At 43.5% G+C, this 24,371-nt stretch overlaps 2 protein-coding genes across 2 annotated transcripts; both read left to right on the top strand.

Annotated features, from left to right (window-relative positions):
• The first annotated feature begins 204 nt into the window (after window positions 1-204).
• LOC146576727 (mpv17-like protein) lies at window positions 205-9,559 on the top strand. The gene is made up of 4 exons (XM_085272189.1): window positions 205-1,200; window positions 1,659-1,729; window positions 2,925-2,954; window positions 3,193-9,559. Exons 1-4 carry the CDS (start codon window positions 894-896, stop codon window positions 3,406-3,408), a joined length of 624 nt encoding a protein of 207 aa, XP_085128315.1. The 5' UTR covers window positions 205-893; the 3' UTR covers window positions 3,409-9,559.
• Window positions 9,560-10,634: 1,075 nt separating this feature from the next.
• LOC146576728 (nuclear distribution protein nudE homolog 1-B-like) lies at window positions 10,635-24,360 on the top strand. The gene is made up of 9 exons (XM_085272194.1): window positions 10,635-10,852; window positions 11,501-11,624; window positions 13,320-13,473; window positions 16,105-16,253; window positions 18,480-18,616; window positions 18,699-18,965; window positions 19,994-20,079; window positions 20,437-20,582; window positions 20,932-24,360. Exons 2-9 carry the CDS (start codon window positions 11,539-11,541, stop codon window positions 20,978-20,980), a joined length of 1,074 nt encoding a protein of 357 aa, XP_085128320.1. The 5' UTR covers window positions 10,635-10,852; window positions 11,501-11,538; the 3' UTR covers window positions 20,981-24,360.
• Window positions 24,361-24,371: the final 11 nt, after the last annotated feature.

The raw sequence follows: 24,371 nt of genomic DNA on the forward strand, positions 1-24,371 counted from the left end.
TATATATATATATATATATATATATATATATTATCGTATATATTTTCTAATTTTGTACTTCACAAGCGAGAAAAGGAAAACAGCCCCAGTGTGGAGAGATGTCGCCCTCTAGTGCTCTGTAATGGATATGGCATTTGGATCACAACCTTCCATCATTCAAGTTTTCGTGATGTCTTTCCAGACAACTCCTGGTTTTATTTGATTTAGTTGCAGTATTAGGGAAAACCTTTGGCTGTACAGGCCTTTAAGAAAAGACAGAGGATAATCTATTTAAGGATCCTCAGAATGAGAGATCTACATTTTTCTCCATAGTATTTGAAGTCTTTACCTGGCTGTACACTCAGAAAGATTCTGCCCAAACTCTTAACTTTTACATAATTTAATTACATGTAAATTTCCCGAGTAATTTTGTTAAATATTTGGCGTGTAAAATGTTACATTTAATGGAATCTGGTCAAATTAAATTAATTGTGCTGCTGTGTTGGTGACGCAGTTGGACGGGATGTACGCCTGAGCAGATTAGCGCTTGACCTGCAGGATTTGTTGCTGGAGACGCACCTGATTCACGGGAAGTAGAAAGAATGATCTGGATTTAAATTTACCGTGACCAAAGCGAAGCCATGGCAGGTTTTATGCATTGCATTTTTCGGGGAGTTTTTTGGGCATTTCTCATCTGAGATCTGATGATGTGCGATATTCCTGCTGCCAGCGGAAACGTGTAATCCCTCCCAGATTACGGCGCACTGATGGATTGCGTCCTGTCGTCCAGTAGGCTGGCACTAGGGCCTAGCCAAACGAATCCAACCGGTATGCCTGCATCCTGACTGCTGAGGTGAAACCACTCAGGGCAGGTCATTCTGTAGGCACCTGCGTCCCCGTCGGTGCCAAAGACGATGAGGAGAGCTGTACTCAAAGAAGCCGCCAAGCGATTCCCCTGGCTGGCTAATGTCACCTTGTACGGATGCTTATTCGCCGGCGGTGACCTAGTCCACCAGCTCATCGCTCAGAAGGAGCACATGGACTGGAAACACACTCGCAATGTCGCCATCGTGGCAATCAGCTTCCAGGGAAACTTTAACTACTTCTGGCTACGCGCCCTGGAGAGGCGCTTCCCTGGAAAGTCCGCCGGGATGGTTTTCCGCAAACTGCTGCTGGACCAAAGCTTCGCGTCGCCTTTGGCCACCAGTGTCTTCTACACCGGTAAGATGGGCAGCTTTCATTTTATCCACGTTAAGGGTTACAGAACTGAGAGTTTGCTTCGTGTTAAAGCAAAGCGCGTGAGTACACCCCCCCTTCAGTGCGCTTTTGTTTGAAGCCAGCAAATATTATCTTTAGTCGGAACATCAAATATGAGAGTTATTGATTATTTTTCCAACTATAAATGTCAACCAGCCATCGGAGCCAGAGCGCAGACGCAGAATAATGAGTGATAATTGGACAATCGGGACAAACCATTACTATAAAATCTAAAGAGTGTCAGTTTGTGAATGAAACTCTAACATCTTAAATGAGTGTGAAGGTGAAGTGGTTTCCGGTCAAGGTTGTCTCTCAGTCAAATACTAAAGTGTTCAAGGTGAGGTCTTGTTCCATAGTTTTTACATTTGTGCGTAAAGACGCACGTCCCAAGCCGTGCCTTAAACCTGCTCTCTGTTTCGCAGGGGTGAGCTTCTTGGAGGGAAAGGAGGACGTCTTTGAGGACTGGAGGGAGAAGTTCTTCAACACCTGGAAGGTGAGAAGCGCTTCAGCAGCGGCGCGAAACGAAGGAAAGTCGCCTTTCTTTCACACACGGTAGCTTCTGCCGCTGCCAGCTCACAACCGGATTAATGTAGATTACGCCACCGGCACTTCTGCTTTTGCGCAGTGGGCTCGGCGCCCGGAGGAGAGCACGCGGGGTAATTCAGCCAGAGGATAAAAATGTCAGTGGGTTTCAGGACGTTCAGGAGCTGACGTCCTGCCAAGTGTGACTCATAGTGTCATGTTGCTGTGATTACAGTAAAACAGCTTCGGGTTGCTTTATTTGTACTTGCAGTCGTGAGTCATCCATCCTCACACGCAGACAACAGTTATGCATAATACAATATCTTGAAAAACAGTGACTAAACACACACACACACACACACACACACACACACACACTAAACAACAAAAGTGAGCACCATTAGAAATCAGTCCATCAGAGGGACAGCTCAGAGTTCGAGAGGCTGAGGTGGTCTGAGTATGTGCAGAGGTGGGAGGGAGGATCTACTGGACAAAGTATGATGGAGCTGCCAGGCAGGAGGAGAAGAGGAAGACCTCAGAGGAGGTTCATGGATGTAGTGAAGGAGGAGATGCAGAGGATCAGTGTGACAGAGGAGGATGCTGCTGCTGCACTTCCCCCTCTGTTAACTTGTAACCCACACCTAAACCTAACTTCTCTTTCATGTAACGTTTTCTAACCCCAGTCTTTTAGCTTCAGTGCTGAGCTCTAACCATGTTTGGTGGCCATGCTTCACTGTTTTTCTGAGATTGGCGTGTCTCCCTTCTATCTCTGTCTTATTCAGATCTTTTCTGCTTTATCACCTTTGTGTAAATTATACTCTAAGGAGTATAATAATTTGCACACACTAATTGAAGTGCAGTTGTGCAGGCGTTGCTGCTGACTCTCCATTTCAAGCTGCGTTAAGTGAGTGGATTGAAACTGCGAGTGAGATATGTCCTCTTTTCTAACCTTAGAAGGATCCACAGTGACCAATGTTTTAAATAGTAAAGCAACAGATGTTGCTGCGTGCAGTTTGGCAGCTCTGTGTGCGATGTTTTAATGAACGGAAGCATCCCAATCACAGCACCTTCGCCTCAGTTCTACACTCATCCCTGGCCTCTCCCTGGGATCCTCTCAGGTGTGCATGGAGATGGAAACTCTGATCGTGTCTTGTTTTCTCTTTCAGACTGGACTCATGTACTGGCCATTCATGCAGGTGAGCCTGTTTTCATTTTTATTTGTTTAAAGTCAGAAAAAATAAAAATCTCAGAGGAGTGGAACTAAAAATCAGAGATTTTGCTGCTGTGCTGTCTGATATTATTTACTGGTAAATGTTGTTGTTTTTTCACATGAAGTGTGTAGATTCAGAATCACAGTGTGCACCCCACTGACAGGAAAACCTCTCAGAAGACCCTTTTCCATGATGGTCCTCTTCTCTGCTTCTACTTTTCTAGTTCCTCAACTTCGTCCTGATGCCGTTGTACATGCGGACTGCCTTCATGGGCTGCTGCGCCTTCCTCTGGGCCACCTTCCTGTGCTTCTCTCGGCAGAACGGCGATGGCACGGCCGGAGTGGCTTTTGCGTTCATCATGGACCCACGTAAAACTCTGGAGGAGATGCGTGAGGCCCGGCTGGCCCGGAAGAAGCAAAAGACCCAACGGGAAAACTAAAGCGAGGAGGAAGGAATGGAAGAGGAAGCCGCTTCAGTCATTCAGGTTGTTGAGCCGTGGAGGAAAGACCGAGAGTTCGTTACCTCCACTTAAACCAGCACGATGAGAGCTGAGGAGCGAATGAAAGCAAAATCACTGAATACTCTCACTGTCTGTCACAAGGTTTGACTGATGTAGATTTTGAAGGCGAGTTTTTAAATTAAGGGCATTGATTGACAGGCAGGAGTCTGTCAAGGAAGTTTATGAGTCCAGCGTGTTTTATTGATTCTTTTTATGGCGATGAACGTTTTTAGGATTTATGAAAATATGATGTTGTTTGCGTACCAATTTAAAGGCTCTCACAGCTACAGGAGAATCTTCTAAAGCTACACATTAATGCAGTACTCCAGCTGGTACCCAGAACTCTTTAGTCAGTTTTGGTTAGATCAGTCTGGTAACATCCACAAGGGTCAGCCTCAGGGTTCAGTAAGCGTCCGTCCTTTATCATGCATTTTTAATCTTTTTGGAGCAACCATAGGTAAAAGTCCCGCAGCTCTGCTCACTTTTCTTTAAACCCTCTCCCTTATTTTGCATCTTTATATAAAGCAATGGTAAATCATACGATTTAGCTGTGCACAAGCGACAACATGAAGCTTGTCCTTCATTTCTCGTTGCAAAGGTTCATTCGGTGTGAAAACTTGTTATTATATTTACTTCGAGTACACTGTGAGTCAAGGTCAAGGTCATTAAACTGGTTCCTGCTCAGGCAAGCATGAAGGCTCATTTAAACTCATTAGATCAGGTTATTTAATGTGTAGCTGAGACTTTTTTTGGGTCAAATGAGGCTGCTGGTCGTCACCATTCAACCTCAGGGAGCTTAGAAACACACCAAGAAGCTGCTGAGATGCACTATACTGCCAAAAGTATTTGCTCTTCTTCCTTCCTTTGACCATTCATCCACAAGCACCTTTGTGAGGTCAGACACTGATGTTGGATGAGAAGGCCTGCCTCACAGACTCGGCTCTAATTCACCCCAAATGTCTCTTATCAGGTTGAGGTCAGGACTCTGCAGGCCAGTCAAGTTCTTCCACACCAAACTGACTCATTCACGTCTTTATGGACCCTGCTTTGTGCACTGGTGTGCAGTCATGTTGGAACAGGAAGGAGCCATCCCCAAACTGTTCCCACAACATTGGGAACATGAAAATGTCCAAAATGTCTTGGTATGCTGAAGCATGAAGAATTCCTTCCATTGGAACTGAGGGCCAAGCTCAGCTCCTGAAAACAACCCCACACCATAATCCCCGCTCCACCAAACTTTACACTTGGCGCAATACAGTGAGAGAAGTACTGTTGTCCTGGCAACCACCAAACCCAGACTCGTCCATCAGATTGCCAGATGGAGAAGTTTGATTCATCACTTCAGAGAACACATCTCTGCTGCTCTAGATGCTTTACACACTGCATCTGACCATTTGCATTGCACTTGGTGATGCAAGGCTTGGTTGCCATGGAAACCAGCGATCAACCTCTGCTCACTATGCACCTCTGCATCCGCTGACCTGTGATTTCAGGTCGGTCTACCTCTTTGTAGCTGAGTTGCTCTCTTTCTCACTCACTTCCACGTTTCTTTTTTATAAAACCACTAACAGCTGACTGTGGAATATTTAGTAGCGAAGATATTTCATGCCTGGCCTTGTTGCACAGGTGGCATCCTATCACAGTACCACGGTGAAATTCACCGAGCTCCTGAGAGCGACTCATCCTCTCACTAATGCTTGTAGAAGCAGTCTGCATGTCTAGGTGCTTGGCTGTACACGCCTGTGCTCATGGAAGTGATGCAACGCCTGAATTCAATGATCTGGATGGGTGAGTGAACACTTTTGGCAATATAGTCTATTTTTGCTCTGGACCAAAGTGAAGCAAACAGCGATGAATCAGCACTAAAGCAGCTGCAGGGCTAAAGCTGAACAGCAGATGTTTGCAGCTGTGGTGACGTCTCGACTTCAAACATCGCAGGTTTCACTTGAAATAAACGGGGACGTTTTATCTGACATATCGAGCCACAGCTACTGGTTCCTGATCTGATCTGAGCCTGCAGCTCAGCGGAGCTCCTGAGACCAGTTTCAAGGGCTGATATTTCTGCTTTATACCAGTCGTGCCTTTTTCTGTTGACAACAAGTCTGCAGATGTGTTTGGCTGACTGGTGACTGCCATCAGTTACAATCAATGCTACGAAAGATGTGTGTTGCTGTATATTTATGTGTGTATGTACAATTAAAAACGTAGTTGCGCTGGGATGCACTGACGTATCTGCAGGATAAAAACTCAGAAAGGTTCACTCTGTGTGATTGTGCTCAGTAAATGTCAAAGTAATCAAACTTGAGAATTTAAAAGAATACCCGCTAATGCCACTAGATAAGTAATATTAAAAATAAATATACATGAAGGATCGAGCAGGCAGGTGAGCAGTTAGACAGTAAAGATAGATGACTGTCAGTTACTTGCATCAGGTGGCTTAGAAATGTGGTGGGGACCTTTTTAAAGGAGGCAGTTGAGATGGTTTGGGCATCCAGCTAGAATGTGTCCTGGGCACCTCCTTTTGGCCGATTTCAGGACACACCCAACTGGGATGAGACCCTGGCCTAGACCTAGACCTTCTTGGAGAGATTATATAGCTCATTTGGTCTAAGAACACCTGGCCTGGGCAGCCTGCTGCTAGTTGGACACAACTTTGGATTGGTGGGAGATCATAAATGGATTGATGCACAAGTAGAATTACAGATGTTTCCTCCTTACCTCCTCCCTTCCTGCCCCTACAAGCGTGCAAACGTAACCTAAACCTCACGTTTATGTGGAGAAGAAGCGACTGACCTGATGTCCTGTTTCCTGAGATGCGGTGTTACCAGAAAACATCTGTATCAATACAGATACACAAGAAGAAGAGTTAGACCATTACTAGAAGGTTACTTTACTTCACTGAAGGCCTGGAGGGAACCCAGAGGGCTCATTATAAGTTATTAGAGCAGGATACGTATCAGTGCATCCCACTTCTGCTGTGTTTGGTAGTTTGAAATGTGAAGTTACAACATTTGAATCCTGTTCTGTTACTTGAACCATCCAATACAGGTGAGTGACAAATTAAAGGAAAAGTAAAGTGCTGAACCAAAATCTCCCACCTGTGGTCAGCTGGGTTGAGATCATGTGACTGTGAAGGCCAGAGCTAGTGATGAATGTCATCTTCATCCCAACGCCCTGCTAGGCCCCGAAACAGCAGAGGGAAGCGTTCCTTCACAGGATGAAGCAGGAGGCAGCGAGCCTTCCCTCGCAGGTTTCACTGGTTTTTATTTAATTTGTCACTGTTCTGTATTTTGCCATCAGCCCAGAAACCTTACTGTGTTCACATCACTTACCTGAGTTACACGAGTTTAGATTTACTGATTCTGTAAGACTTTTGGTTTTGGTGTTATCAGATGAGATCATGTATCAAATGAAAAACAGCCCTTCAGTGGATAAACCTAGAAATCCTGTTTTCCATGTTTAGAACATTAAACCTCAACAAATGTTCATTTATTTTGCAAAGTGGTTTATAAAAGTTATCACTAGGATCTTACAGCGACTAGTTTACAGCAGCTGTGATGACCTCAGCTGTTCTGTTGTTCCATCACTTTAATATTTTCACAACGAGGCCACGTCTTTGTGCGTCCTTTTGACACGTGTTCACAGAGTAAACCTGACACCAATAAACCGGTCAAACAGCTCTCTCCTGTTGTCTCCAGTGGACGGGGTTATTGTCCTGATTCGAATGAGATGCGATGGGAAAATTGTGTCCCAGTTAAGCCATGAACAGTGAGGCTGTTGGACTGTTGAGCATTAAACAGGTTCCCGGAGCAGATAAAGACCACAGTTAGCGGCACGGTCACAGGGGTGGAGTAAATGTTGTTTCCACCCTCCTGAGACCCAGCCTGTTCACTTATGTCCTCTGTAATGGACATTTCTTTTAGGTCTCTATCTTTTGAGTTATTTGAGCAACCCCACTAAGTACTGATGTGCTAAAAAGAGGACATTGTGGCCTTTCCAGTGATATTTCATGTGTTTTGGTGATCTTGTTTAGCTCCAAAAGGGCAGGAAATCACAAAAAAGTTAATCTGGAAGATACTTTTTTCCTCAGCGACTAGAATCTCACGAGGTTCTCACGAGGATACGCACCAATTCTTCTAGAATTTATCGTCCAATAAGAGGTTTTACTTTTTATATAAGTTAAATGAAAAACAGTTAATACATTCTGATGAATTTTTCTGTGTTAGTCTCAGAATCATCCCACAGTTAACAGTTAAATATAGGAATCTTAAAGAGTCGCTGTCTATTTATACTGCAGCACCATGAGGAGGTGTTTCAGGCCAGTTTCTGGAATCTGATGCTCAAAGTCTTTTCCCAGCAGTGCTCAAAAATGAAAACTAAAATGATTAAATAAACACTTTAACTTAGTCTAAGTATTCTCTAAGATTTGACTCTTAAGTACATCACTCTAAGTTTATGTTTTTGTTTTGTTTTCCAATTTCTGGCAACTTGTTTGTCTAACCAGATCGAGCTATCCTGTAAAAATCGACAGACTGGCTTTAATTAAAACCTTTAATACAAACTCTTAAAAAGAGTCTTAAAACATTAGCTAACCTTAAATTAGGATTGATGCATTGTTTTGTTTTTAGTGTGCATAACAGGATAAGTCACTTAATGTACCGGTAAACAAGAGTGGAAGAGCTAAATATTATCCATCCATCCATCCATTCGCTTCCGCTTATCCTTTCCCAGCTGTCATAGGGCGAGAGGCGGGGTACACCCTGGACAGGTCGCCAGTCTGTCGCAGGGCAGATAAATATATTTTTTAGCTAAATTATAGTGAAGAAATTCATGCTGACGTAAGAAAGCGTCATTATAAATGGGCTGGATATTTACTTTATAGCATGTACACAATATTTACGATTCAGAGACAGGGTTCTCTGTTTTCTGTGACCCATACGCTGCAGAGACAACAGGAAAGCTGGATTTATTAAAGTTACTGATCACTGCAGAAGTCTCAAACGTGGTCGTCTAAACACATCATAGTGAAGTGAAGACTAAATCAAAGATCTGAGGTGAAACATCAACAGCCCAGTGAGTCTTTGTTCTCACCACAGAGGAAGTATTCTTAATACAAATTATTACCTTTAAATGAGTTTAGTCAACTCTACTGCTCAGCACAGACAACTAATACTAATATAAGTAAGTAAACTCCAAAAACAAGTGTGAATAAAATTAAAGTTAGATTTTACCAACACACAGTACTGACATCAGTCTTTTAATAGATTTCATTCTAAAAGCAAATAAAAGTATTTCTTAAAACAGAGATGTATCACTTTAACCAGACTGCCGCTAATGTCAGTGACGGTCACATGTTCATGTTTATAATCTGCTGTCAGTGTGTGGACTCAAAACATGCAGCACAGATATGAAGCAAGGGTACAGTGTGTGTGTGTGTGTGTGTGTGTGTGTGTGTGTGTGTGTGTGTGTGTGTGTGTGTGTGTGTGTATAAAAGCTTTATGCTCCAGTGATGTGCGGGTGGATTAACCAGGATCAGATAGGCCTCCTTAATCCCTTTGCAAAAGGACAGAGTTGACCCAGTCATTCCGACCTCTGACCCCATCAACAGGACTGTGAGGGGGGCGGCTGCAGAGGACTTAAATTTAAGCACAGGTTTAGTAACTGATACAAAAAAAAAAACACAATGGTTAATATAAATAACCATTAATGACGTCATCTCAGTAAAAAAGTGATCACATGATGAAGCTTCTGTTGCCACCCAGTGTTGGAAAGTGATTTTGGTTTTTATAAAATTGTTTTAAAAAGCTGAAACTCACATTTGGGTTGGCAGAAATAAAAGTAACTTGAAGTAAGCAGACAAAGAAGTTGAATATTTAACATGCTTCTTGATCTCTTTTTAAATCACACATCCACACAGTTTCAGCTTTATCACACAGCTCCTTGTCTGGTTATGTGAAAACAACAAGTGGTTTTTTTCCACTGAGAAACCCTGAGGTTTCTTTTGAGCAAGTACTTGGTGACAACACTCGTCCTGTGGTCTTATTGGCCACAGAGCCAGGGATGCCTGCAGACAGATGAAGGGAGACCGAAGCTGCAAAGGCAACTAGGGGGGACCAGCACTGCCAAAATAATGAGGTCATAAATAAATGAATAGCTCTACTAAAAAACAAAACAAAAAAACATGCACATATACATTTGCAAAAAAGTATAAGCATGAACGAATCTTCCTTTAGCCGTCTGGCTTCTGTCTCACCCTGTTACTACCATCCTGTCCTGTCACACCAGCCCTTTGTTTTACAGATTCTGAGCTGAGCTACATTTGTGACCTCACCAGTATCCTCGTCATTATTGGTAGTGACTGAAAGAATAAGAACCAAGATACCAGTAGCAGAAATAAGCATCTTCTAAAAGTGACAGCTGCATCCTTCAGTATTGGCTCAACATCTGACCAGGATGCCTTGGACAAATGCCGGATGGATGGTACATTATTATCTTCTCCAAACAATATTATTTCTTATGAATGTACTTTTTTCTTTAACAATAAGAAAACTTAAGGTGCACTCCAAGAGAATACAAAAATAATTTAAATGCCATCTTTTAACAATATGCAATACAAACACAGGACTGTCGTGAGCAGGGGCTCTTTAAAGTAGAACGCACACACAAAATAAACAACAAGTAAATAAAATAAAAGCTTTCCTGAACTTTTTTGCAAAAATAATTTACCACCCTTTCAAAAAACAAACAAACTCTATCTGAATTTATCACTTTTCTTTATGGCTGGCAGCTATTTATGAAACAAAAAAAATTGTTAAATAAATATAAACATAAATATATTTATATATGTTTTTATTTTGCAATTAAAAATAATAATGGTCTTGTTAATAACTTTTACATGCCTATATTCTAGAACTTTTTAATATTTGTTTTTTCGACACATTTCCAACAGCACTTAAAGGCAGCATCCTCTGGTAATCCATCAAAAACGTCTAGACTCTTGGGACTGTTAAGATCCCTTTTGGTAGATTCCCCCATTCTACATTGATATCATTACTGTGATTGGACAATAATTATAAACCCCGCCTGCCAGTCCTTGATTGACAGACAGTTCACCAATAGCGAGAGGCAACGAGGCTCCCTTGTAACCTCTGATTGGTGGATTGGTCTGGACAATATGAATGGCAAAGTGTATTGTTCGACGTCTTCCCAAAGAGCAGCAACTTTGCGGTTCTCCAATTTAAGGCGAGTCCGTTAAATTGGTTTGTTTGAACGATTCTGCTTGAAATTTCATCGTCAAAGCGCCACAAGTTAAAGAAGACATGGAGAAGATTTAGATTTAGTTCAATCTGGTTAATTTGTCGTCGAACGGAGACAACTGTTGAGCGTAAGTAGCTGAAGTCATATGTTAGTCTCAGCGGGGATTTAAATGGTTAAACTCCGTTAGCCCAACTAGGTGGCTAGCGGTGGCTTGTTTGCAGTCATCTAACTTTGTTGTATACGAGTTAAAAACCAATACGACTCTAAAGGAATGTGTTACTAGTATTAAAAAAAAAAGATAAACTAAGTTCTAGGTTTTGATGCAAGTCTTACTGCTCATTAAGTTCCCTTTTTTGGTCTCGCTCACAGTGTGACCAGACTCCATGTAAGTTTTTCATTTAAAATCGTTTACATTAGTTCAATTGCTTACACTATTTGTGGAAGTTGGAAATATTATTACGTTCTTGGACGCAACACGGTATGCTCCTTAATTCGGCATACACTCAGGTGTTCGATAAACTGCACTTAAAACTGAACGATGTTCTCCAAGCACGCCCTTACACCACGGATAGCTGCGACGAGCGAACTCTGAAAGTTCAGATTTATTTTGTATAAATTCTGCTTCTTTTCGTGCCGGATTATTGCGAAAACTCACAAGAATCATCTCAATTTATTTCCTACTTCAGGTCCTGTTTTTTCACAAGCCTGTGTAACAATGAAGATAAACTGGCCGCTTTCAAACAGTAGTTCAGCTCTTTATTGAAATTGCCCACAGACTAGTGTTGGTGTGTGAGAGAAGAGCCTGCCCTAGAGATGGGGGACCGGGAGCCTCCAGTGTTTGGGTCCCTGGAGGAAGAGCTGGAGTACTGGAAGGAACAGGCTGCCAAGCACCAACAGAGGTATGGCCCCTGGTGATCTTCTTATAATTTTATTAATTTATAAACCCTAAGCTGTATATAGAATGAAGTGGATGTGTATCTTAATCTCACGTTAAATTCACCGCTGGTGGCGTGTTTAAAAATAGTTGGGAGTGAGACATGTTTATCACTGTGTTGCATCACGTTCTTCTTTTATCAGCGCTCAGAGTGTTTAGAAAACCAAATGTTTCTCCGTTCTCAGTGGATATTGGATTTCAGCACTCCCAGCTGTCGTAGGTTTTTGTTTCATAATGTGCCAAATGTTTTCGACAGGTGATCGGTCAGGGGCCGCTAAAGCACGTTTAACATACCCCGGATATTTTTTCCTTATCTGGCTTCACTTGAACATCCACAAATAAATCAACCTGGGGTCTAACAGCGTAGCCGAGGCAGGGTTTGCAGCATCTGACCAAGCAGAAACACTGAGAGGTCTGCTGGCAGCAGCTGATTTTTAGGGCATGTGGACACGTGTGAATGAGAGTTGGCTTTACGAGGTTTATTCAGTTGGGCTGGAAAACTGTTGCTATGTTCATAAAGTTTATTTGAAGCCCAGAAGGAAAGCTGACTAAAAGCATGACTGTATAAGTTAAGTCTTCTGTTAATCTCACTGTATTTTTATTTTGTATCATTTCTGCTCCATCGTTAGGAGTTTTTAACGCTCTGAAAGCAAAGAACACAAAAGCAAAATTCAAATTTGGGTTATCAATAAGTAAGAACGCCGTTTGAAGTTTACATGTTTAGGCTCATAGAACAATAAAATGGTTTTTAAATCGTACATAACGGAACGAAAAGCAGCAGTGACGTTGCTTCAGTGGATCTTTGTTTGTTACTGGTGCTCTTATAAACTTCAGACGCTCTTACTATCTGGGTGCTGAGGCCTTGTTTGTCTTCAAGCAATGCTGATGCACATTTCCAGAGAGCTGATTGGCCAGTAGAAAGTGATTTAATACCTGTTGATTTGTGTTCTCGCTTCTGAGCAGGTTAGGTCTGGAGCGTAAGTTACCATGGTGGTGAACCGCATGTGTAATACTGCGTCCCTGGGTCCTAAAGCTGCCTGCTAGTACGAGCTTTCAGACTGCAGGCGGGATGGTTTAATCTGGAGCTGTGTGTTGGAGTCTGAGCAACACGCAAATAATAACAGGTTGTATGTTTCTCTGCAGCCTGAGTTAGGGTTCGGGGCATATGTCGTTCAGCATTAGTGGGGCCTTCACAGATGTTCATATTACCAATCTAACATGCACTGATGCTCCGCCAGACCATCGCTGATGCAGGTCTTCTTGCAGTTTACTGATACATGACACATGTTGCTGTAATCAAATGAAAAGTGAAAATAGATTTGTCAAAGACTAAACATTTATTTGTAATTAGGGAGGTCTGCAAATGAAGGCCGCCTTCTTTTTATTTTTATTTTGCACAGCATCCCAACATGCTTGTACCCCCTCCCCCAGTTAAACAGCTTCCCATAATGCTGACTGTGGTTATGTTGGTCAAGTTGGGTCCAGCTGCATCTGGTTTAAATTGATCCAGATCTTTGTCTTAAACATCGTCTTGGTCTGATTGTTTTCACTGGAAGAACCAAACTCACAACCCGAGCTGTATTCATTTATGAGTTGGGATTGATTTGCAGTGAAAATATCCAACGGTAACAAACATGCGGGGCATGTTCTGTGTTTTCAGTGCAGAGGAAGCTCAGGAGGAATTGCAGGAGTTCCAGCAGATGAGTCGGGACTACGAGGTGGAGCTGGAGACGGAGCTGAAGCAGTATGAGACGCGAAACCGCGAGCTTCTGACTGCCAACAACCGGCTGCGCATGGAACTGGAAAACTATAAGGTACGGGAGACGCAAGGAGTTCTCAGTATTCTGCATCTCAGCTCTCCAAGCTAACTCTAGACTGAAAACTGAGACTCCACCAATGAAGAAATGAAACTTTCCAGCATTCAGCAGCAGAGAAGACCTCCAACAGAGCCCTGATTTTCAAGATACTCCCTTTGATTCTCTGAAGCTACAGTCACAGTGGGGGAAACGGTGGTGGGAGACCACAGCATGACCAAAATTATTGCAACTGTGTGCAATGAACTTCAGCACAGGAAGCAGGTCTGCGACCAGCTGCAGACATTTACAATCTTCAAAGTGACTTTGGTGCGTAACTGTAGCAACAAGACAGTCAGTCTGCTACCAGCGTGCAGCTGAACGAGATGGAAAATCAGCAAAAAGTGCAAATCTGGAGCCGTGTACACCGAGATTCACATTAACAACTAGCTTTCAGAGTCCTTTCGATTCAAAATTCCTCCACAAATAGTGACGTAGTTGCTGCAGGATCATTTGCTTATTTTCCAGACATGCACATCATTTTTTAGTCAAAGTGAATATGTTAATGTGCTGAGGAAATGCAGCGCTTCAAACACAGAAAATAATGGGCAGATTTCAAATATGAGAATCTTTGACGAAGCAAAATGAAGAGAATCTCCACCTAATCAAATACCTGCACCACCTCACCTGGCTCATCTTGATGTGGAATAGCAGTAGCTTTACTCTGAGCTGCCATGCTATAGGAGTCAGTTTCATAATTTATAAAGAAAAAGTAGTGAAAACCACAAATGAGACAGTTCTGTTCAATTCAGTCTTTCCTCAGTTTTCTGTTTACTTTATTCACACAAAGTAAATGTTGAAAGGGTTATTGCACTGGTGACCGAACCTGTATTAGGCTCGGATATATGGCTAATTTTTCACAGTGTTTGATGTTTAAAAAGCATAAATGTTGTCTTTTAAGATCCTGCAGAAACTCTGAAAGGAGCTTCTGTGACGCAAGTCCGTATCTAAACTTGAACTAAAGTGTTCAGCCGTCTTTGAATTTGCATTCAGCCGACTGACCGTTGAAGCGGCTTTGATGAGGATTTTCATATCGCTCAGCTGATTGCGAGTCGGGTTTTCTGGCTCTGGTTTGCCTGCAGTGAAGAGGAGCCGCTGCTCAGCGTAAGCAGCGCGCTCTTCGCTCTCACAGAGGATCGATTCAGGCCAGAGAGAGGCAGCTGACGCCTCCTGCGCTCCATCTGTGTCTGGAGGGGATGGCAGTACCTCCAGAAGATCCTTGGTACAAATCTCATTAGTTTGTCCCGCTGCTGTGCACAGAGCCGGGTGTGCGCCGGCATTTTGAGGAGCTCGGTTAAAAAGCAAAAAGGGGACAATGGCGCAGAGTTTGTTCATGGTGGGCGCCGCGCCCCCGGTGCCAGGCACAGTGAAAATGACGTCATGCCATTGTGTTTGATGGTGAACTGTCCCCACACGCTGCAGTGATAAGACGGTTAACAGCTGTATCTGCTGTTGCGCTCACTGCTCAGAGCCAACATCAACCCTGACGCTTGCTTGTAATGATGAGGGTGCCGTTTTCTCCTCGTCATACAGAACGCAGCAGCCTGACGCTGGACCCAGACTTCTGTGGAGCGTCTGTGCAGACGGCTCCGGCGTTGCTGCCTGTGTGAGCAGCATCGATGGGGACGGTGGTGTCACCAAAACGTTGGAGAGAGAAATGCAGAATAATTTACTTTTAGATGTTTTTTATATTAATATCTAAATATGCAGCACGATTCATGACTAAGGTTTTGAAATAAATGCTGAACACTGGCTGCTCTGTCGTTCACAAGAAATATGAGAAAATGTTGACGTCCTGGAGGCGAACCCTGCCACAAAAAACCTTCCAGGTGTACGAAATAAGAGACAGAGTTCAGATGGTCTCGCGGCACAGAAAAGGCTTCATCTTGGAAGGATTTTTGCTGTGCTGGATGAGAATTTATTTATTTATTTTCTGACAAGGCCAAAATAACTCCAGTAAAGTAAGCGAAGGACCAGACTTTGAAGAACTGAAACATGGCGACACTTTGCTGAATCAAACATTTGAGCCCAAACTTTCAACCTGGCATAAAAGATTCGACTAAAGAAATGTGAACATGTGAAGTGTTTTTGTGACAGACTGGGTGCAACCAAGTGCCCGAAGATACAAATGAAATTTGGTTCTTTGCTAAATTGTCTGACTGACTCGTCGCTTTAGCTTTGGAGCCTTTTATGCTTGAATGATTCGTAGGTCGGTGTGAAGCAGCTTGACAAACAAAAGGTTCTGACAGAGCTCGGGTCTAAAGGCTGGATTGAAAACGAGCGAAAAAAGCTCTTCAAGTCTGACATTTGTTTATAAAAGTTGAATATTATGCCTTCAGTCGTGGTTTCTTCATTTGTGAGGCATTTGAAAGGTTCTCTGGTGAATTTGATTCTTGAAACGGTTTGTTTTTACCAAAAGTTTATTCATTTATTTCTGCCTTTAAAGCTGAAATCAATCCTCTTGAATATTTGTTGAGGTTTAAGCCGAGTTCCTGAAGATCTGCTCCACTCCAGCCGCCGAGGTCTGTCTTTATTTTGCTTCTCATTCTCTCTCTGACTGTATTTTTCTTGTATTTTCGTCCCTCCTGCCAGGATAAGTATGAGACGCAGCACTCTGAGGCCTGTCGGCAGATCTCCAGCCTGGAGGGAGACCTGGCTGAAACCACTGCCGTCCGAGACCAGCTTCACAAATACATCAGAGAGCTGGAGCAGGCCAACGACGACCTGGAGAGGGCCAAGAGGTCAGGAGGAGCATGAGCATGGTTTTATTGAATTTCCAGAAATAAATGAAGAAATTTAAGTTAAGTGGAGGTAAAAGAAACTGGAAAATTGTACATCTGTCCACCAAAACGGGCTCGAAACCAGCAGAAGACAAATGTAGAGAAACGACAACAAAAAGCTGCAGGGCTCCAGGTTTACTGATTTATTAAATAAATGACATTTTGAACATGCATGCTCTTAAATCAGATGATTGTGGTACCACCTTAAATCACAGCGCCCAATCAGTTCTTTGATATTGTCCAGTTAAAATATAAAAATGAGCCTTAAGATATTTTTCAAAAACAAAATATTAAATATACAGAAATAAAACATTGATAAAATATGAACAATGTATGTTTTTATAACCTATTAAATAAATTAGAAGAAGAAACAGTGAAAATAATTGAAATAATTGGGGGAGAATAAAAAAAAAAAAAAAAAAAAAATCTATCTATCTATCTATAAATAATAAGGAAAAACTCCAAACATTCATAAATGAATTAGTAAAATAAATCCTTTTTTTTTTTTTTTTTTTTAAACATGCACTAACCAGCTGGTAAAAATGAAATGAGCCTTAAAAACAGCAGCAAGCCCTCCTCCACGACCAGAAGCTCTCAGAACATTAAAAAAGGTTCAGCCGGCACTAGCTCAATGAAGGTGCTTAACTCAGCGGGAGAAATCCAGGTTTCAGTCAGGAAGAGCAAATCCAGAACACGAGATACAAGGGCTGTCTCCCAATTCAGGGTCTGCAGCGTTAAAGTACGCAGCCTCAACGATCCTCAAGGGCCGCGTACTCAAAGACCGCTAATGCCGGAAGTGCAAGGCTTGTGAAATGGGACGGTCTAGCCTCCGTTGCGATGCCCAGGTTGCCTAGCAACCATGATACTAACAGCTGGAAACGTGTCATACAGCTGTGTTTGACAGAAATGAAGGAGAAAATCTTTTGTTCATTTGTTTGTTTCTACATGAGCTTTGATCATTCTCTGTGAGATTAAGCTCAGCTATTGAACGGCGTATATTTTAAAGTAAAGGCTTTAAAACCAAGTTAGCACAAACGTCACTAATGTCACATGACTTTGCCGACATGTGGCCAACAGGAATGTTTAATGTTCTTCGTTATTAAACATTTGCACATAAGTGACGTAATATTCAGTACTTAAAGTTTACTCTTCGGGAGCCCCTCATCCGCAGTTTTTTTTTTTTCCGGCAATTTTATCCACACCCACCGCCGCGCTATGCATTCTGGGATATGTTGGGCCACGAAGTCTACACCGCCACAGCCTTAAAATTCAGGGAAATGAAGGACGCATTTCAGGGCCGCATTTCGAGCAGCCTTTGAATTGGGACAGCCTTCGGCGCGCCGCTGTGACGTAATCGGCCTTGAAATGCGGCCTTTAAGGCTGCAGACCCTGAATTGGGATACAGCCAAAGAATTCCTTCAGTATGAAGGTCTTGTTTGCCACCGACCTGGTATTTATTAGACCCAGCCTGAGAGGAACTGGGCCCAAAACGTCCGAGGCATTAGCAAGCAGATCCACCGGTCGAAGGTTGTTTTGTTTTTTTTGTTTGTTTTTTTGCCAACTCCACGCCAGCACAAATGTCGTAGAGGACAGAGAGTTGCAGGACCATTTTCGAGAGATGCAACGGGAACCAACCAGGAGTCCACGGCACGCAATGCAACCAAAAGTCACGGATGGAGCGGAGCTCATAGGGAAAATGAGAAATCCAGGATTTCAGCTTGACAAGACGACCTCCACGGTGACCCCGTCTCCTGCGTCGCTTCCGCAAATCCAGTGACAGTGGTAGGGAACGCCAGTACGGTGGTACTGGTTCCAGATAGGGAGGCAAAAAGCCTTGGTTGTCACATCCAGGCCGGTCAGACATCCGGACATTTTTTTGACTTAAAGACACTTTTAGTACAATTTTACCTTCATAAATGAATCTTTTCTGAGTAACAGGTGGATTCAGATTTTATTCAGTTTTTCAGTTTTGATCCTTCATAACTCCAGAAGTTCAGGAGAAACATGAAAAACACCTTTCATAGTTTCAACAGCAAAACTGCAGCGGCTCTGGTGTCTGCTCATCTCCATGTCTGCTTTGCTGTCCTCTTTCCTGGTCTCTCTTGTTACAGGACAGACTCGCTGATTTTAATGCAGTGACCCTGTAAACGGTCTGTTTTGTGATGTTTCTGGTTCGGTGCCTTTCAGGGCGACGATCATGTCACTGGAGGACTTCGAGCAGAGGATGAATCAGGTCATAGAGAGGAACGCCTTCCTCGAGAGCGAGCTGGACGAGAAGGAGAACCTGTTAGAGTCCGTCCAGAGACTGAAGGACGAAGCCAGAGGTGCAGCGAGATCTTTTTCTTCGGCAGTTTCGTTCGTGTTTGCTTTTGCTCGTCTTCATCACTTCTTTGTGTGTCTGCACAGACCTGAGGCAGGAGCTCGCCGTGCAGCAAAAACAGCAGGTACAGGAGAGGAAACCGTCCTTCAGCAGTGCAGCCAAAGAGCCTTCTTCATCAGCGTCGTCGTCCTCGGCTGGGCTGCCCACCCCTCCTCTCACCCCGTTAGACAAAAGAACAGAAGACAAACCCGCGTCTTCGTCCTCTAACCAGCCCCTTCCCTCCGCCGCCACGCCGCCCAGACCCCCCGCCTCCGCAGAGCCCTTCAGCACCCCGCAGCCCCCCGTCAGCAGAGGTCAGTCTATGTTCTGTGGTGGTGTTAACCTTTTTACCATCCAGCTCTGTTTATGAAGTGTGACTTTCTCAAAATGTGCTTGAAACACAACCTGAGCTCTTCTATAATCAGTCGTATCTGAGCCACAGCGATTCCAAGAACATGCTTTATGCCTGATTCAAGAAAAAGCTCCAAAAAGTTTCAGATCCCTACAGATAAACTCTCTTTAGTGACACTAAAACAACTATAAAAGCTTCTGGCATCATAAAAAACAATGCTGTTCTTTTCTTGCTGCTAATTATGGATTTGCCCGCGATAAGCGCTCAAACTGCTCGGCTGAAATCCAACCAAACTGCCCGTGTTTACTGCTGCTGGGAAAGGATCAGCGCCGATCCTGATTGGTTGCTGAGCTGCCCCGTGGTGGAAACTACACCGAAAATACTGGGGGCTCATTTTGTAGTTGGCAACAGTATCCAGGAAGAAAGAAAAAATATGATGTTTTTTGTTTGTCTTTTCTGAACAAAACCGCCAGTGGAAAGGCTGCAGCAGCACTTTTAATATAGAAAATCCCCTTTGGTGTTTATTTTCTGTGGATCCTGAAGGAGAAACGGGTCGAGCTCAGTGTTCAGCTTTTATTTTACTTTATTTGTATGTGTCAGCTGTCCTGCATGGGTTACCCTGATCCTGTGGAGTGGGTTTTGCAGCAGCAGCTTCAGTTTAGGTCCGTGTGGGTCCGTGAGTCGGGTCTCATCCTGCTGCAGGTTCTGGTTAGCCTGACATCACCGGTGGAGTCCGACTCTGTCGACGGGCGACCCTTCCACCAGAGAAACACGAGGCAGGAAAGGACGGAGCGGACTCGCCAACAGTGAACTTTCACAATAAGAGTGTGATGATTGTTGATAAGTTTGAATTGGCTACAGATGATGATCATATTCATGAATCTGATTATTTGTGAATGTTTTCTTTAACTAACTGCTTTATCGAGTGTAAATCGGTCATCCTGCTCGTCTGTTTTCGTTATCACTGTGAGCTGCGTGTCTGTTTCTCAGGTGAAAGCCTGTCTGGGACCCCGCTCACCACGTCGGCGAGGATCTCTGCTTTGAACATTGTCGGAGAGCTGCTGAGGAAAGTCGGGGTAAGAAGCTCGGCTCGTGTTTTTCATCATCTGACTTACCGTCATGTGATGCTGCAGGCAGTTTCTCAGAGTCCATTAAACATTACACAGACTTATCTTTGACTTTTGGGAAGAATAACACAGCCAGTGATTTTTCTTTCTTTCTGTTTTTAAATCACCGGTACAGAGTGAAGACAGTAACTTGGCATATTTTTAGATAAACAATAGTAAGATGGGAGCAAAGCAAGAAAAGCCTTAAAAATTATACAAAAGGTACTTGGTGTCACATGACAGGAACATGTGGTCCGTTATGGCCGGTGGTTTGTGACACTCATTAAATCAGAGATTTGAACCTTTCGTTTTTTCTTCTCCGTTCAGAGTCTGGAGTCCAGGCTGGCATCGTGTCGGGAATATGTCCAAGAGCAGGCGGTGAATCGCAGAGCCCACGCTGGTGGACAGGGGGCAGCAGCGGGTCAGAGCAGCTCCTCAGAGAGCCATCCAACCAACGGCCTCTACAACAAGGGGTGAGCTTCTGTGCAGCCATGAAAGGCAGCGTAAGACTCACTGTAAGTCTCCTGCTTATCAGGGGAACCTTCATATTACTGAGAGAGGCCTAAAAATTTGGATGCATGTGTTTGGTCATCTAAACTTTCCACTGTTGCTTTCCTCGCCGGTCAGCATCGAGCGCATTAGTGAGATGAACGACTGATTTTCTTGCTGTAACGTACGATGCTGCAGCCCCGGGTTGTTCTGCAGATTTACTGATCTTTATTAAAGTCCGTCCTGTGAAGTGGAAATACTCACTCTGTTGTCTGATCAGAGATGGCACTGAAAGACGTTCAGAGGTTGTGACTGTTTACTTGTTGTTTCCAGGCTCGTTAAGAGGTTGGATTTAGGAGCTGGATCCAAGCTGCTGCTGTGAAAGTAAAAGTGCTGCTGGGCCCGTCGTCTCCGTCCACCCCGGGTCTCCCGAACGTGACACAGGTATCGCCCTTGTCGCCTCTTCAGGACACAGACTACCGAAGCTCTGAGGACACGTTACTCCAGACACGTCGGGATGTTTTTGTTTGTTCGTTAACAGGACTCTTTTCAGCACTCGCACTTGGCTTTGAACTGATCTACTGGACCCTCTCAGCTCCTTTTGTTTGGATCTTCTTGTTTTCCCCTCTCCCTCTAAAAGTTTTGTTCAGATTAAACACAAAGTGAGCTTGAGAGACGTCTGATGGCTGAGCACTGGACGGGCACCTTTATGCACACACTGGGGGGTAAAACTGCCTTTAAACCTCCTGACAGTCAAGAAGCTTCCACCGTCAGGAGTGTCTCTGAGTTCACACAGAGAGGAGATGATGAGCACACGTGGTGGCCTAGAAAGACGATATGTTTACACATTCTTACAGACTGAGCAGAGACTTTGACTACGTTACTTAGGGCTGGGCAATGTGTCGATTTGGTAAATACGTCGATATATTTTCAAAAAATCCACATGGTTTACTTCTACGTGTAGCGTGAATAATGACTTGAAATGTAACGGTACATGTTAACTTGATGTCTGTGGTAGCAGAAAACTTGAGGAGAGGGAATCGGACTTCGTTAACAAAAACACATTTTTACCTCGCAGGAAGCCGGATTTACCCGTCACTTCAGATCCAAACTGACTGCAGGGTTTCTGCCGCTGTGCTACAACCCTGCCCCAAGCTGCTGGGATTAATGGCTTTTCCTAGCAAAACCTCTGTAACCACCTTTATCATAGTAACTAAAGCTAAACTAAAAGGGCGGCGTGGCAAGTCAACTACTAAAGGCCCATCTTGAGCCAGGAAATACCCCAGAGGTGTTTCCCAAACTTCCACGCCACCACGTTTATTAGAACCAACCGAAACTATTGAACGACTAACTCTGCCAGTAACCACCGCCGTGCAGTAACACGAACTAATGATGAGCAGCTTCTGCTCTGGCAGGTAAACTTCCTGTTTTTGTGAATGGAGTCTGGTGGAGCGTTGCAGCTTCTTGTTTTACCACAAAGAGCAACTGTGAAAAGTCTTTGAAACAGAGCTTCCACTTAAACCCGCAGTGACTGAACCTCAAACAAGCAGCGTTTATGTTCAACAGCAGAACGAAAGGTGGACGCAGACTGTTGGTGAGCGGTCACGTGACCGCTCAGGATGTAATGTGTATTAATGTTTTTGTCTATATCGCCCAGCTCTAACATGACTGAAGATTTTACTGCTGAGGCAGCAAAGCTCAGAAGAAATAGTGTTGTTACCTTTGACCTTTTATAAGGAAGTCACAGACAGCACGGTCACGGAAAGGTGACGCGCTGTCTGTGACTATTTTTGAAGGATCCTGCGACACCAGGTGACCATTTTGGGATGTATCTGTCAAAGGTGTCTAAATGTGTTTATAATGATTAATTGAATGTGAGAAGTTGGCTCCTCTGCAGCTCCATGTGGCCCTTTGGCCTCGTTCTGTGGTTCACTCTTTGCCTTCTGGTTCTCGGGCAGTTCTCCATGAATTTCATTTTAGTTTGTCAAAGTCAGGCTAAAACCTAGATTGAGGTGGGCCGAACACAGTAAACGGTTTTGTTTGGGTTTATTAGTGTTATTGTCTTAATTATGGAGTTCAGCTCAGTTTGTCATCAATAACCTGATTGTAGAGGAAGGAGGCTTTCTCACAGTTTAAGTTTGTGGCTGTCCGTCCACACGTGGCGTTCATAATTCTGTCATCTACAATTATTTCACGAAGACTAACCGATGGACATAATGAGCTGGTCTGACTCCGCCCTCCTGGATTGTAACTGGTAGTCTTTGTTCTCAGTGTAGTGCAGCGTAAACCAGCTCTTCACCACTTTGCTGTTTTTAACTCGCAGTCCGACTGCAGGATGAAACTTTCTGAAGAAGCAGCTGAATGATTTCTTTCAAAATCAGAGCGAAAGCATTGTCCACCTCGTTTGGTGCGTTCACACTAAAGAATCGAAGAATCGTCATATGAAAATCCACAATTATTCAATCGTGACAGCCAACGAGACGAGGAAGAGTCCAGCCCACAGCTGGAATAACGTTTCAGTAGCATATTTTCAGAGTTTCGCAGGAAGTCTTCCTTTTCTCCACGTTCTCCAAGTTAACTTGAGTAATGCCTCGAGATTCAAACAGCGACGGGTGTCAGGAGAATCTCAGCTGATCGCCTGAAATATTTTTACCTCCATTCATGTCACCAGCTCAAAATTTAGTCTCCTTCTTTGCATAAACTTTGATTCTTTTTTCTGTGAACGCACCATAACGCTCAGGTGAAGAAGATGAACCCGATAAAACCGGTTTTATTTCTCTGTGTGGTGGAAACATTAGGAAAGATTAGCCGTGGATATTCATCGTTCCTGGATGATGATTACTAATGATTCTGGAGACTTCCCTTCAGACCAAAGTTCAGTTTTATACTTAAAATGTTTCACTTAAATCACCAGCTTGACGTGAAATTTACAGGTAACATTAATGCCTCTAACAGGGTGAAACTTTATAACTTATTGTAAATTCCTGCATTTAAACAAACAAGAAACAAAACTTTTTAACCTTCCAAAACGAACCAAAGCTACCAACAGAATGTAAATAACTGCTATAAATTTGTGCCCAAATTGTACCAGGATACAGTGCAGCAGGTCTGGGAAAGCAGCCGCAACATCTGGTGAAACACTGCCCCCTGCTGGTTAAAGATTGCAAACGGTAGTTACAAAAAGTACCTCTGGCGACCCTCAGGATATTTCAGATGAGCTTTTATGCTTATAAAAATATTTGTTCCGTCCAAAAGTTTGATGTTATAGCTAACGTGTAGATGTTAGATGATTCTAATGATGGAGATTTGTGAGATCTGTGTGGCAGACGGGTAGTTTAGGCACTTTTTAGTCTGTGGAGACGTTTGTTAGATCCCTCTGCAGGGCTACTTCTGTCTTTCCAGGAGTGAAATCTGAAACATCTTCTGTTTCTGAGGAGATTCGATTACTTCAGTGAAGGCTACTCGTGTTTTATGTTAAAAAAAGTATGTCGTAGTGTTGTCTACTCACTGTAGGGTCACTAAAATGTAGGATGAGGATGTGTAGGTTGGGTTGCTCAAGCCTTGAGTCAGGACCTGTTATAAGTAGCCGCTCAGGGTGGGAGTAAAGCAACAGGCTCTGGTGTTTTTCTTTTGCCTTATGTGACTCTGTAAAATGAAGTGCTTGCATGCTCACATGAAGTGCTGAAGACCTGTTCTGGCCTTTGTTGTTTTTTACCTTCAGCGCTGCTTCTGAAAAAGCAATAAAACTTGAAACGCACAGAAGGATTGTCCTT

The sequence above is a fragment of the Mchenga conophoros genome, linkage group LG4 (genome assembly GCF_057382185.1).
Source record: "Mchenga conophoros isolate Kocher_MC1m ecotype Shallow Benthic linkage group LG4, M_conophoros_male_GT1.1, whole genome shotgun sequence".
NCBI classification, from domain to species: domain Eukaryota; kingdom Metazoa; phylum Chordata; class Actinopteri; order Cichliformes; family Cichlidae; genus Mchenga; species Mchenga conophoros.